The sequence below is a fragment of the Pecten maximus genome, chromosome 8 (genome assembly GCF_902652985.1).
Source record: "Pecten maximus chromosome 8, xPecMax1.1, whole genome shotgun sequence".
Lineage (NCBI taxonomy): Eukaryota > Metazoa > Mollusca > Bivalvia > Pectinida > Pectinidae > Pecten > Pecten maximus.
Genome location: NC_047022.1, coordinates 15,957,590 through 15,973,582, shown reverse-complemented (window position 1 = coordinate 15,973,582; position 15,993 = coordinate 15,957,590). Strand labels below are relative to the sequence as shown.

Below are 15,993 nucleotides of genomic sequence, written 5' to 3'. Positions count from 1 at the left end.
CGTTCCTTCGCTATCGTGTTTTCGCTCCTTCGCGTTCGGAAGTTCAACGGAAATTTCTATTTACGCATGCTCAGTCAGTCGATCTTGATACACGTGCTATCAACGCCAAACGCCGAAGAGAAAATGAAGTTGAATTCACCAAAGATTAACCACAATATGAGAAATGAACCAATAGAACATAGAAAAAAGAGACCAAGATATTTCAGATAGAAAAATTGTGATAGGTATAGACTAACTAGTATCTAATATTATTAATACATGTACATGTACTTGCTTCGTGGGAAAATTGAAATCCTTAACCATTCCGTATTATTTCCCATTAACAAGGCTTTTAAGGAATCGTCAGTGAAATTGCACTTAGCAATGTCAGATTGTCTTGTCCGATCGGTGATTCGGCTTTTTCTAATGTAACTGGTGGTTGATGCAGCGGTGAGGATTTGAAATTCCCTCTAGTGAAACTTTTAATCTTCCAATTTGATGACTGGATGTTATGATAGGAAAAGTTTGAACTATGTATTTACTTGCAAGTCTCTAATTAGCATGCAGTAAGCCAAATAAGCCGCATATTCCTGGGAGAATGAAGATACATTTTACCTATTTCATTTTTATTCTATTTCTATGTACATGTATTTATATTTATTTTATTTTGTTGGTTTTATTTTTGTTTTTTGTTTTGTTTGTTTGTTTTTGTTTAAATTATTGAACTTTCGAAAGCGAAGGAGCGAAAGTACGATGGTAAAGGAGCGAAGGAGCGAAGTTCCATCGCTCTTTCGCCATCGTGTTTTCTCTCCTTCGCCATCCTGTTTTTGCTCCTTCGCTCTTTCGCTTCTTCGCTCCTTCGTTGTCGTGTTTTCGCTCCTTCGCCATCGTGTTTTCGCTCCTTCGCGTTTAGGTCACAGAAGCGAAGGAGCAATATTGTAAATTTGGCCCTAACGGAACACCATCGATATCATATCTATATATAACAAACGCACACACGCTAAATACTAACACAATCTCCACAACCACACATTACAACAAGTAGACACAGGCAAATATTGATGTATAACATTATATGCAACCTTGAATGGGACACGCAACGCAAACAAATCACTAGGATTTTTGAAACGAAACCTCAAAATTAACTCACAATACATCAAAAATACGCATGAAAGGTCATTGTCAGACCCAAACTGGTATACTGCTCTTCCATATGGGACCTCACAACACAACACAAATTAATTACCAGATACAAAAAAGTACAACGCAGAGCAGCACGATATAATAACAGATACCACAACACAAGATCAGTACAAGACAAGTTCGACAATATAAATTGGCCATCACTGCAAACACGAAGTCTGAAAACAAGATTCATACTGTTTTATAAAATCATTCATAAACATGTAGCTATAGAGCAAAATCCTCCATACCACCGACTCCAGGACAAGACAAGCACATCCTTACACATTAAAACGCATGTCTGATATACCAGAGACGCATATATTACATAATGAAGCCTCCTGCCAGTAGGACCAGTACAATACATCACACTAGAGAGCATCAAGGCACTATATGGCTCTTATATCAACTGTCAGCCCTCTTTCCCTGACGTTCATCAATGCAACGTTCCTTAACTCAAGGAATTCACAACTTGAATTTAAAGGAAAGTTCCTTAACTAACTTTTGTCCTTAAATCCAATAATCCTTTCCTGTGGGCAGTTTTAAGTAATCTACTGAACGTTGATGGAACCGTGGCTAGAATGTGTATTATCCATGTCGTCTACCATACGGCCGTCACACATCAACTACCATACGGCCGTCACACATCAACTACCATACGGCCGTCACTCAATGACCCTATTGCTCTCACTCATCAACAGGTCAAAGGTCTCCGAGATTTCCTGTCACTCAAACGCAGCTCTCCCACCAAAGGTTTTTGATAAACAACACTTATCATGTGTCTTGAATATTTCGACTGTGCGGAAACTATACAAAGGTTGTCCTGTGTCCAGATTCTGTCAATTGTATTGACATCACAAAGTTCGTGCAGTGTCCCGATTCTTTCTACTGTACGGGCACAAGTGTTGTCATTTGTCCGATTCTTTCGACTGTGCGGACACTACAAGTGTCGTCTGTGCCGATTATTTCAACTGTACGGTCACAATACAAGAGTTGTCCTGTGTACTGATTCTTCCGATTGTATGGATACCACAGAGGTCGACCTGTGTCCCGATTTCCTCCGATTCGACACTGCAAGGATAGTCATGTGACCCGGCCGATTCGTTCGATTGTACGGACTCTCAAATAATTGTCCCGAGCCCAACCCCTCCATTGGAATTATCTCTATAGTATACATACTACAAGGACTGTCACCATGGCAACGTGTACTCGGAACCTTCTGATTGAACGAACATTGCAGGATAATACATACATGTACAATGTATACTATATATATACAATAGTTTGCCTCAAACGTCTACATGGCGAAGCATAGATTCAGCATCATGCAAGCAAAACTCGATCTTATTCATAACATTGTTCACCTTTAGAATGCATACTATATGCTTATTCTGAAACCCAAAGCACGATACGGATTATTGTATTGTTCCTGTTGAACCCGGTTAACATTTTACTATGACTATAAGGTACACGTTTAATGAGACTATATGTTTATAAACTGAACATGCACGTGTCCTTACCCAAAATATGGTATTGTGCGCTGTCCGCTCCACTAGTAATTCCATCAAACATGTACACGAAACTCACACGGTAATACCTCAAACTTCTATCATACTAGGTATGATGTAGGTTGTAAACTAATTCATATTTATAAGCAGGTATGGTGTCTCTGGCATGATGGTGTCTCTGGCATGAATTTTGAAATATATTTAAATGCCTGTACAAAAAGTAAAGAAACAGCTGTGTTGAATTTTTGATACTCAAAGTGACGTAGCTATGGTCTAAAGTATTTGCGCAAGCTGTCCCTGGTGTCAGATACACAACACCGTGCTGTAACTATCCTCAACTATTTCACTGTTTGTTTACCTCCGTTAGAAGCATAAGAGTATATATATACATGAAAAGGACTACATCAGGTATGCGTATATAAATGTTGGCAGATAAGTACTATTTTTGCTTTTTTCGTTGAGAAATTTTATACCAAATTTTCGCTTTTACGCGTTAAACATTTTTAAAGTCAAAAACTTTTCCACATCACGGTTCGCCGTTAAATTTCGCGTTTTGTGTCGGGTTGAACCTTAGAACGAATATATATCCATTATCTGTTTACACTGCTCTATGGCGACCATCTGTCAAAAGTTGTCCGTCCGGTGTCTAGAGCTGACGAAGACCATCTGTCAGAAATTGCCCGTTCGTCCGTTGTCAAGAGCTTACGACGACCATCTGTCAGAAATTGTCCGTCCGTTGTCCAGAGTTGACGACGACCATCTTTTAGAATGTGTCTGTCCGTCGTCCAGAGCTGACGACGACTATCTGTCAGACATTGTCCGTCCGTTGTCCAGAGCTGACGACGACCATCTTTTAGAATGTGTCTGTCCGTCGTCCAGAGCTGACGACGACCATCTGTCAGACATTGTCCGTCCGTTGTCCAGAGCTGACGACGACCATCTGTCAGACATTGTCCGTCTGTTGTCTAAAACTGACGACGACCATCTGTCAGAAATTGTCCGTCCGTCGTCCAGAGCTGACGACGACCATCTGTCAGGCATTGTCCGTCTGTTATCTAAACCTGGCGACGACCATCTCTCAGAAATTATCCGTCTGTTATCCAAAACTGACGACGAACATCTGTCAGACATTGTCCGTCTGCTATCCAAAACTGACAACGACCATCTGTCAGACATTGTCCGTCTGTTATCCAAAACTGACGACGACCATCTGTCAGACATTGTCCGTCTGTTATCCAAAACTGACGACGACCATCTGTCAGACATTGTCCGTCTGTTGTCCAAAACTGACGACGACCATCTGTCAGACATTGTCCGTCTGTTGTCCATAACTGACGACAAACATCTGTTAGACATTGTCGGTCTGTTGTCCAAAACCGATGACGACTATCTGGCAGACATGGTCCGTCTGTTGTCCAAAACTGACGACGACCATCTGTCAGACATTGTCCGTCTGTTGTTCAGAGCTACGTACGTTATCTCAGAAATGTTCGTCTGGAAACACGCAATCAAAATACATGTTGCGACCACGATCAGCTAGGCACGGAGCAGATGCCGTGCTCGAGCAAACATGAATATATGGCTATTATAAATCGGTTTCAAACCATTATGCAGTTTCAGCTTCATCTCAGCTTCTCCATCGAGTGGAGGAGAGTTCAATATCTCAAATTCAAATCTCGTTCTTTATAAGATATCTTATAATCGAATTATATAAGATACACGTATCTTACATAATTTCCTTTATAAGATACCTCATACAATATATAAGATATCTCATATAATATATGATATCTTATATAATTTCCTTTATAAGATATCCCATATAATATATAAGATATCTTATATAATTTCCGTTATATATCTTATATAATATACAAGATATCTCATATAATGTAGAAGATATCTTATTTAATTTTCTTTATACGATATCTTATATCTTTTACGAGATATCTTATAAAGTTTATAAGATGTCTTATATAATTGGTTGGCATAGGTGAACCACGGATGAAGGGCGATCTCCGATCGGTCAGTCGGCTAATGCCAGACAATTTTTTACGACTTATTCATTATCATTTAATTGTTAAAACTTAAGTTATAAGTCTCTTGGTTATTCAGAGGTTATTTGAACATCATAACATATTTGACCCCTGTAACCTTGCATAAATTAGGAAGCCCTTCATCTAAGCCTGCTGCTGGCTCAATATTATTTCCCGGGGCACGACTGAGATGTTATTTAACAAGAGGCCCAGATCCCTTTGACCTTGAAAGTCTGTCAATGTCCTTCAATAAAGCTAACCTGGTACCGGTAGCCCTTTATACCTGAATGTTTATAGTTATCAAATACCATTGCCTTGGTGTCTTCTGGTTAATGAGAAGACTGTTGAAGATTTTAATACATTTGATCCCTGTGACCTTCAAAGTATGTCAAATTAAGTCAAAGGTCAAAAATTGTTGATTAAACATTTTGACATATATATTTGACTCATGCAAGTGACCTTGAAAAAAGGTTAATGGAGTTTATTTAAACAAATGTAGTAGTTTTTCATTCAAGCATGCTTCTGGCCCAATATCTGACCCTGGGCCTTTTCTTAAATAAGAACAAAATAATTTGAAGATAAGTAACGAGTTTCACCTGACCAGTAACACGAGTACAATAAGTCAATGTTATTCATGCCAGCATGCTTATGGCCCAATATAAATTAATTACCTTTGGACTCAAAGTTATTGAGAAAAATGTTGTCAATTAAGATTTGACCCATGTGACCTTAAAAATAGGTCAAGGTCATTTACCTTAGCCTCTCTTAATCTTAAACTTAATCTCAAGCCTACTATTTTCTTTTATATTTGAGAAGTTATTACAAGGAAACAGTGACACCATATGATAGAGGGATGCAGACCAAGGCATAAAAACAACAGCTCTGAAATTCACTTAATACACATTTTACTTTTAATACATCAAAAATTCAAATTCAAAGAGATTTTGATCACTAACATGTAATGACATAAAAGTAGAAAATCTTCTCTTAAAACCTAAAAGGGTCTGAAATAACACAATTTACCACTTACATACTGAGCAATTTTGTGTCTTAGATGTGTATGTCAGATTTTTCAAATTGTTTTATTACATTTTTTAGCATTCAACCAAATTCTTTAGTTAAAACTCACATTCATGAACAAACTTTACAATGAAATGTGTGTACATGTACATCTTAATGCATATTCATTAACTCTCAGGTAACAAAATGATCATACTAAAATATATTTAATTTACTCAATGAGAAAATGTACAGATGGTTTTAAACATAACTAATATGAGACATGGAATTGTAAATTGTAAATGTAGACTGGAACATCTTCAACCTTTCTCATTGTTGTTTATAAATGCTGTTAGGCTGTGAACTACCAAAAACTTGTATTCTCCATTCGACACTTCAGTGAAAACAAGCAAACTGACATTCTTACCAGTGTCAAAATAAATCCCAATATAAAACTGAAGTTATATTCTCCAGTTTGGTGAAGTTGATTACAAAATATCCTAACACACATGTACCATCAGACATGTCAACATTCCACAGGTATAACAAAGTCTCCAGATTATCACTCAAATGTCTCATTCACACTCTAATGTTCTCCACAATAATCAGTCACACGACCAGGCAGACACTCAAGTGTGACCAGGCAGACATGTACACATAAGCCAACAACTCCATGGACCATGCTGACACTCAAGTGTACAAATATTCCAGTCACATGATCATGAACAGGCAGATACTCAAGTGTAGTCCACAGTCACATGACCAGACAGACACTCTTAGTCCACAGTCACATGGTCAGACAGACACTCTAGTAAGTTTAGTCCACAGTCACATGACCAGACAGACATTCAAGAGTAGTCCTATGTCACATGACCAGACAGACACTCAAGTGTAGTCCTATGTCACATGACTAGGCTGACAAGTGTAGTCCACAGTCACATGACCAGACAGACATTCAAGAGTAGTCCTATGTCACATGACCAGACAGACACTCAATTTTAGTCCTAGGTCACATGACCAGACAGACACTCAAGTTTAGTCCTATGTCACATGACCAGACAGACACTCAAAAGTAGTCCTATGTCACATGACTAGGCTGACAAGTGTATTCCACAGTAACATGACCAGGCAGACACTTAAAAGAGTATTCCACCATCACATTACCAGGCAGACACTCAAGTGTAGTCCAGTAACATGACCACGCAGACACTTAAAAGAGTATTCCACCATCACATTACCAGGCGGACACTCAAGTGTAGTGCACAGTCACATGACCAGGCAGACACTTAAGTGTAGGACATAGTCACATGACCAGGCAGACACTCAAGTGTAGTCCACAATCACATGACCAGGCAGACACTTAAGTGTCACATGACCAGGCGGACACTCAAGTGTAGTCCAAAGTCACATGATCAGACAGACACTTAAAGAGAGTAGTTGACAGTCATATGACAAGGCGGACACTCAAGTGTAGTCTTTCATAAAGTCCACGAACTGCAAGATACAAGATCTCATGATCCGCATGATTAGACCAACTCCAATGCTATCCAAAGTGTGTCACACAATCAAGCCAACTCTTCCGTGTACAATATGTCACATGACCAGGCCAGCTCCAACAGGCTTGTAGACTCTACTACAAGTATTGCACTTACACACACAGCTCTATTGAATTCAATTACTCAGGACTGGGATTCTGGAATATAAACAGTAAAATTAGGATTGTTTGGTACATTTTAATGCTTACATGACTATTCTGCTATTTGATATGATAATTTGATACTGCAGATAAATCTCTTTTATTCTATACAAACACGTATATGAACTGTATGTCGTATTTATTCTCCAAGCCCCATCTCCTAGTGATAAAATTCAGTTCTGAAGTTTGGGGATCCCAGAGGACTCAATATTTGTGAACAAAAAAGAAACATTGATTTGAAAGTTCAAGTTAAAATTAAAGATTCTGTATATTTAAAGAAAGGACATATCTATGGACAAGCACTTATTTCCAAATACTTTTAAATTTTCAAGATTGGTTCAAAACAGACCGTCATTCTAAAAGTTCAGTTTTATATCAACTTGAATGTAAATAGGTACAGTAAATTTTCAGGAAGGATGGTCGTTATTTCAAATCTAATTAAAGAGATTTGAATCAAGACTAATTCCTTTCTGATTTAATCCTGATTGAATGATACAAAATATAAACAGTTTTCACATTCATAGCACCATCTTGTATTTTGATATTTTTATAAGATGATACTTTGGAACATAAAAAGACTCGAACAACTCTTTTGTGTGCATTTGTTTCAGTCAAAGAACTAAATCATACACATTGTCATTCCATGATCATACCAAAATCTTTGCTTTTTTCTGCATAGAGTTAAGATTACTTTCAGTTTTCAAAATATAACAAATTTTAAAAAGGAATCTACGACCTGCAAATTTGCCCAGAAAATATCCTCCATGTAAAAAACATCTATTCAATATTTACATGTAGATGATAGAAATGCTTTTTGCCATTAGGATCAGTTAATCTGTTAATACACAATCTCACCTTCATCTTTTTCCTTCACTTTCTTCTTTTTCTTCTTTTTGCGTTTCTGCTTCTCTGTATCATGTTTTGGTTTCTTTGTCTTTTTATCATGACCACTTTCTACAGGATTATCTGAAAGACCAAAACATCATTCAACAGTTTTATATATTTGTATTATTTTTCATTGATTGTAAAATTATGTCAGCATCAATTTATTTAATACTACATCACACCCAGACCTATTATGTTTGTATTTGCCAAATAGCATTTTAAAAACATGCTCCGAAAATCTGTCAAGCTACAGTATAACATGGGAAACTGACACCTGATTCAAATGATTTTTCTTACTGGTAGGTCAGAGTTTATGGAGTTAACAGTCAGGGTCAGAGTTCACAGCCAGGGTCGGAGTTAACAGTCAGGGTCGCAGTTCACAGCCATGGACGGAGTTAACAGTCAGGGTCAGAGTATGAGGACAACATTTGACAGAAAACATGGAATGTTCAGTCTAGTCTATCACCTACGTATAACACACAGCTTCATCAACAACTCACCGGGATAGTCCTGTAAAGCACTTGTTTTTTCATCCTTTTTTCGCTTTGGTTTTGGTTTTTTCTTTGGCATCTGGTTCATAAATCGATATTGCTCTGGCAGCTAAAAGAAAAAAAGAGCAAACATTAAATTCAATATTAACTGAAAAACTACCAGGAAAAATGTCTTCTTCATTTATGATGTTTCTTCTGCAATAATGTAATTATTATTTTCCTTGCACAAGTTCCCTCCCTTCTATGTCTCTTCTAAACATTATGTGTAACAGGAACCCAGTAGTACAGTAGTATTTTATTCTGTGAAAAATATCAAAATGTTCAGTCATCAAGTGAAATACATGTTATGTTCAATGGAAATACATGTTATATTTCACTGCTTATTGCTTCAGTGAAAATATAAGCTTTGTCAGTTTGATAAACGTTTATATTTCGCTAGCAAAAATGCAATAAAAGCAGGTTTAGACAGTGTTGGAGTGAATCAGAATGTTGCAGGTATACTTGATTAAATTATAATGGTTAACTTGAAGTTCTTATCAAAAGTATAATGATATATATCACAGCAATAAATTATATCATTATCAGAGATGGGGAGCATACAGCCGGAGCTGCCATTTAGACACTTATAGCTTTCACATGACATTCCTTAAGCTTGCACCGCCCTATTATATACTGGAACACAATATTTAATTGAGTAAACTATCTTGTTCAATGATACGACACAGTGCCTACTCCAGCACTCTAACTAATTATGACCCTTTGATCATGTAGCCCAGAGTCCTACCACTAGACCACTGTGCCTCCAACACATGAACTAGCATGACAGAACCTTTGTTTGGTGCATTTTTGTTTTCTTTCATTTTACAACAAAATAAAGTTGAGCTTTTCTCGAAATCTCTGTTTTGACATTCGTTATTCATAGGTTTGTTATAAAGTCAATTGTACCTCGGTGTATATTGTTCACTTGTTGTATATTACATAATAAATCCTTGTAATGTTTACTAAATGTGTTATGTTAAACCTAGATTTAGGACTTAGGTATAACATCATCGTAATTGCAGAAGCTGTTTTTAGCATTTCATCTCGTACAGTAATATAACCAATAATTTGCTGTCAAATTGACAGGTATAATTGTACTATAAACTGTATTTGTTGATCATTGCTACTTATGTTGCAAGTGAGGCTCAGTATAAAACTGGTCACTCAGGAGGCACAAAGAGAGGTAACTTTTGTAATGTCAGAGGGTCAGTATAAAACTGGTCACTCAGGAGGCACCAATTGCAAGAGAGGTAACTTTTGTAAAGTCAGAGGGTCAGTATAAAACTGGTCACTCAGGAGGCACCAAGAAAGGTAACTTTTGTAAAGTCAGAGGGTCAGTATAAAACTGGTCACTCAGGAGGTACCAAGACAGGTACCTTTTGTAAAGTCAGAGGGTCAGTATAAAACTGGTCACTCAGGAGGCACCAAGACAGGTAATTTTTGTAAGAACAGAGGGTCAGTATAAAACTGGTCACTCAGGAGGCACCAAGAGAGGTAACTTTTGTAAGTCAGAGGGTCAGCATAAAACTGGTCACTCAGGAGGCACCAAGACAGGTAACTTTTGTAAAGTCAGAGGGTCAGTATAAAACTGGTCACTCAGGAGGCACCAAGACAGGTACCTTTTGTAAAGTCAGAGGGTCAGTATAAAACTGGTCACTCAGGAGACACCAAGACAGGTACCTTTTGTAAAGTCAGAGGGTCAGTATAAAACTGGTCACTCAGGAGGCACCAAGACAGGTGACTTTTGTAAAGTCAGAGGGTCAGGATAAAACTGGTCACTCTGGAGGCACATCAGCCATGAATAATTCTAATTTTCTTTTGCGTGGTTGGTAATGAGCAGAAAGATGGTCAGTCAGTCAGTGAGGACTGAGGAGTGCGATACATACTGGTCCAGGATGGAGACGGAAGCCTGTTAAGGAACTGTTTGACAGGGGGTTTAACTCCTTTCCAGTGATGGGCGGTTTATCTATAAGTGACCGGAGAGAACTGAAACATATAAAAGTATGATCTTTCCATGAAATCAAAACAATTCTGTCAATAAGCAGAACAGAATGAAGCATATTTAATGTCACACCTTGTATTACAAAACTCCATTTCTTCTCTGACATTTACATATGTTTGTTCGCTTTATATTGAATTTTACATCACCACCACCCAATGTCATTATTACAAGACCAAAAACTTCCAACCATCAAAGCTACTGTTAGTGTTAAAGAGTTACTAATACCAAGCTTATATAAGTCTCTTTTTTTTAGGTAAGTGATGAATAACTTGTGAAAACAAAATATGTTGATATTTTATCTCTATTCCTCTTTCACGTTATAAGATTAGATGTCGTAATTCATGAGATAACATTTACATGAAGGTGTGACATCAAGGCTAACCATGTAAAAGTTACATAGTCAATCACAAGACTGCTAACAAGTATTATGACACGATAACAGGCCAAGGGTAGTTATGCAAAAATAATGTGGTTATATTTCTGGTTGTCAGTGAAATTATGTGGGCCAAAAATGTTTGAAACCCTTTTAAAACAAACTTTGGTAAGTTTTACCATGAGGGATGTATTATCGAAACATTAAATATAACATTGAAACCATTTAAATTTGTAAATTAATACAAGTCCTTATTTATACAAACTGAAATTCTTGGTCACTTACTAAAGGCAAAGTAATTGTATGTTTTTGATACATGTATTGGCTTAGACATTAAGTTTTTATTTCTTTTCAAATTTCAAATTAAATAAGTATATGGTTTATGTAAGGATACACGCGACGTTTTGATGACTAGTATGGTACGCTGTCACCTTTATCAGATAAATGACCAGGGCGACATATGTACACAAAGGTGTAAAATATGTGCACGTGTACGATTTGCCTTCAAAATTTGAAAAGTCAGATATCAATTTCAGCTATGCTGTACGTGTTGTTACAATACTATGCTGTAGTATTGTAATTAGACCAAAATGTCTCAATTCTGCTACTCTTTGCCTAATACCTAATGCCTAATACTATTCAGTCTTTAGTTTGATAGTCATGTTACCATGTCTACCATTGCCAGGGGTTGACACTAACTTAATCACCTCGACTGACCGCCGGGCTGCCAGGTTTTGGAATGAGACAGCCCGGGCTGCCAAAGGTGATGCCCCTCTTGGGGGATTTGGGAGCATTGTCCCTCCAGTCCTTACCCCATCACCGAAGAAAAAATTGAATATTCTAGATGCAGTTTCCTGCATTCAAGTTCATTCTAAAAGCATAACATTTTTAGATATTACACCAAAGGGTTTCATGAAAAAAGTTTTGAAAATAAAATTATTGAAGTAAATGAAGAAAACTTTAGTTGACCATAATACATTTGACTGAGGCTGGGCTACTGTTAGTGTTGAACCCTGATTGCTATGGTTACCTGTTGTCATTGATACCAGGGGCATCTATGTAACCAGGGAGGTTAGGCAGGAATGCACTGAGTTCTTCTTTACCCTCCTTCTTACAGAACTTGCTGTAGGAATGTTCTAGATCATAATGGATGATCAGGTTGTTGCTTCCAGTCATCTCTGATGGATCTGTTAATAATAATATGCGAAAATGAATGTACATTGCATGAATTGGTAGAAATTAAGGCCATATCCCAAAACTTATTTAAACAAATTTTATAGATTGTTTATACATGTATTTTATCATACATGAAAATTTAAGTTTTGGGGTAAATGGTTTCACAGACTCAGTAAGAAAAGTTTGATTTTGTGAAGAAGGAATAAATACATAGAATCTTTAGGACAATTTTAATAATTTGTATGGATATCCAAATCCTAATTTTCATAGTTAAAAGTGTGGCTGGACCTATGCCTTATAGATTGTTTGTATATAAAGATATATGAATGTGCAATGGAATATCCAAACGTTCAATATACCGCAAGACACTTGCTCATATAATAGGCTAGCTCCTATTAAATGTTGTCATAATTATATCAGACATGGGCAGTATATGTGCTGGCTAGTGGCACCAAACTGACACTGAGTATAACAGGTTGGGCACAATCTTGCATAGTGGTTACAGCTATATTCCTGCATTTGAGTAACAGTTACTGATTTGAGTGATAAAAAAAGTTGCTCAAATGCAAGATAATTTGAATTAAAAACATAATTTTCTTTCGTAAATTTGTAACAAAAAAGGGCATGATATTTTTAATATGACCGGTACCCATGACCAAAGCAACATGGTACATTTTAACGCTAGGAAATAATTCATTTCTTATTTGTTTTATTTTTTGTAAAAGTAACAAACTTTATCATCTGCTTTTATTTTAATGTTTCTATAATAATATAGATAAGACCACTGATACATTCAATTTCATGCTCACCTATGACTAAATGGCTTAACACTGCTGTATAGCTAGTCAATGGCGAACAATGTCTGTGATAATAATCATATAAATTACTCATTTTAGCACAAAGCTAGACAGACAACAGAAATGAACAGATTTCTTGCAAATATGCTGATGAGTACATGTCGCATTGCAATTGGTAATTGGACCATGTTATGAAGATGACGTCACAAACGTTTTTTGTTAAAACTGCATATTAAAAGAAGTTTACATGTTTCTATTTCATATTATCCTGCATTTTAAGTAACTTATTTATTACGCAAGCAGCACCTGTTACTTAAATCAGGATTATTACCAGGGCATCCATGCAACCCATGCCAGCTGACCTTTGATTTTTAGCAATCTCATCAGAAGTCAGGATAAATATATGTCACATAGACGTGTTCCTTCAATCTCACGTCTATGTGACATATATATATATTTATCCTGTATAACTGTCACCGCATTGTCTGAATACACCCACCATATATATATATTGTGCTGTTTACGGCAGTGACAGAAAACAGCGGTATTTTGGAATCTTACATGTGGGTCAATTTGATTAGCCTATACTACTTCCAGGTGAAACAACGTCTAAAAGGCGAACTTATTTGGATAATTTTTGATACCGTTTCACTTTAATATGCTTATTTTTGATGACTGTTGCGCACAGGATAAATAGAATACATGGTCAGTGTCTTACAATAGGCCTAAGCTGTATTTTGACTCGCGACAGAAAGACAAAAATGGCTCGCCACGTATGTCTTTCTTTACCCTCGCCAGCTTATATTGTAAGACACTGACCATGCATTCTCTCTCTATATTGACAAATTAAAGACGTGTTCCTTCAATCCCCAAATCAAAAGCCAAATCTGTTACACCGGTAAATAAAAATTGATTATCCCTACGCAGGGTTGTATCCAACCTGTTCATCAAACTTAACCATAAAAGCCATGTTCTTTTTTCAATCTTGAAGTCAAGTAGCCGGTAACTGGACACCTTGGCCCTGCATGTCGGCCGGGTCGAGGTGTCTAGGTATAAGTCGGCCAAAGTAAAAGTCGGCCCTACTATATTATATAATATGTTTTCACACATTCTGTCATGACATGTTATTAAAAGAATGAACAGACATAACTGCATAAATATACATGCGACAAAATAATTTATACCGGCTGACATCCTCTAATAAAAATCAAAGTCGTAAACGATAATGAACTAAACACTATTAACATATATATATAAAACTCCCAAAACATATCATGATCAGGCAAGAGATGTAACCGCAAAATCAATGTTCAAATGACAAATCATTGATCAATAATATAGGTACCTAACTTAAATATTGTGAAACATGAACAATATTTATTGAAAATATACACATTATGACATACGTGGAATAAACACATATAAATGTATATAGGCCTAGGTATATTAGGCTGACTACGAAGTAGGGCCGAGGTGTCCAAGGCCGACTACACCACGGGGCCGAGGTGTCCATAATTCAAGTAGCCTGTACTTCAGTATAGCTAACATCATTCTTTTTTCGCTACAAAACCATTGATAAATTGTATAATTATTTGTAACAGAAACTCACTGGCTGTCCCAGACCCCATATCTTTAACAAGATAAAATGGTCCAGAATGTATGACTGACGGCACTCTCCCCAGGCTGATAGTGGTTCTTAGGGTCCCGGACGAGTCCGCGCGGGGGTAGGCCGGTGACCGAGACCCCCGGGGACTCGATTTAGGAGATATTTGATCTGGTCGGCGAATAGGTTCATTCATCATGCTGCCATATTGTTATCGGCGATTAAGATTTTCCTGTAATTTCATTGGATAAAAATATTTTTGCATGTTATGGTAAAAATTAAGGATACTAGAGCTTTGAAATGAAATAAATAGTAACTAACAAATTCTTATTCATATAACTTTCTTATCTTAAAAGAAACTAATTGATATCATGCACTATCACCTTTTCAGGAATAACGTCATAGGACCCCTTTTGGTACAGGACCCCTTTTGGTACAAAATAAAGAAAAAACGCTCCAAAATTCTCGCACGTTTATTCTGTCGGTTTTTGCTGTTGTGACGTCATAATGTAAATAAAAACGTACATTTCAACGTGATTTTTGTGGCATGCAGCGATCAAGGTTTTCTTGCAGAACATATTGAAATGGGTAAGTTGTGAGAAAATGACAAGAGAGTGTGTGGGGGGGTAATTCGACGATTGTTTTAAATTACCTTAACATGCGTTGTACGACTCAACAGACATTTAAGATTATTTCTAGTAATCTCAGAATTCTTCGTTACCAATCTTTTGCACAACCAACATGTCATATCGGAGCAATAGCATTTTTAAGGCCTGCACATAACAATTCATACTTGCCGCTCCGCCATTGTAGTATAACACTGTTACTGCGCATGTCGGAAGGAGATCACTAAAAGACGAGAGCAGGTGCTCTTGCACTGTATTCCGGATTTCACCGGATTCTTTTAGGAGTTACCTCCCTTCACTCACTAAATAGCACTATAATGTATAATATCTTTGTGAAACCAGCAAAGTGAACGATAAAAAAAAGGTTTTCACATCCAGGGCCCGGTGATGATTTGTCATATTATGTTTAGTTGCATTGTCATGCTTAATTCTGAATATGATGGTGTATGCGATATTTACAAAAACGAAAATAATTAGAGACCAGATTGGTGTAGCTATATATAGGTCTAGTTGAAATCAGGTGTTTTGTTACCTTTATATCAACTGCAATATCTCCCAAGTTAATGTTTGAGGGTAATATCTAAAATCGTAGCTAAACACA

The 15,993-nt window shown here is 36.9% G+C and overlaps 1 protein-coding gene across 1 annotated transcript; it reads right to left on the bottom strand.

Moving 5' to 3' along the window:
- Positions 1–6,624: 6,624 nt before the first annotated feature.
- Positions 6,625–14,995, bottom strand: LOC117332708 (mediator of RNA polymerase II transcription subunit 19-like). Its single transcript, XM_033891714.1, has 6 exons — positions 14,773–14,995; positions 12,221–12,377; positions 10,702–10,801; positions 8,786–8,885; positions 8,256–8,366; positions 6,625–7,397 (listed from the first exon to the last, which is right to left on the bottom strand). Exons 1-6 carry the CDS (start codon positions 14,963–14,965, stop codon positions 7,384–7,386), a joined length of 675 nt encoding a protein of 224 aa, XP_033747605.1. The 5' UTR covers positions 14,966–14,995; the 3' UTR covers positions 6,625–7,383.
- Between the last annotated feature and the right edge of the window lie 998 nt (positions 14,996–15,993).

Excerpts from the sequence above, each read along its gene's own strand:
- LOC117332708 (XM_033891714.1), bottom strand. The coding sequence starts at position 14,965 with ATGATGAATGAACCTATTCGCCGACCAGATCAAATATCTCCTAAATCG. Across the intron at positions 12,378-14,772 it reads TATGGGGTCTGGGACAGCCA|ATCCATCAGAGATGACTGGA; the intron begins GTGAGTTTCTGT and ends TATTATTAACAG. Across the intron at positions 8,367-8,785 it reads TGCTTTACAGGACTATCCCG|ATAATCCTGTAGAAAGTGGT; the intron begins GTGAGTTGTTGA and ends TTGGTCTTTCAG.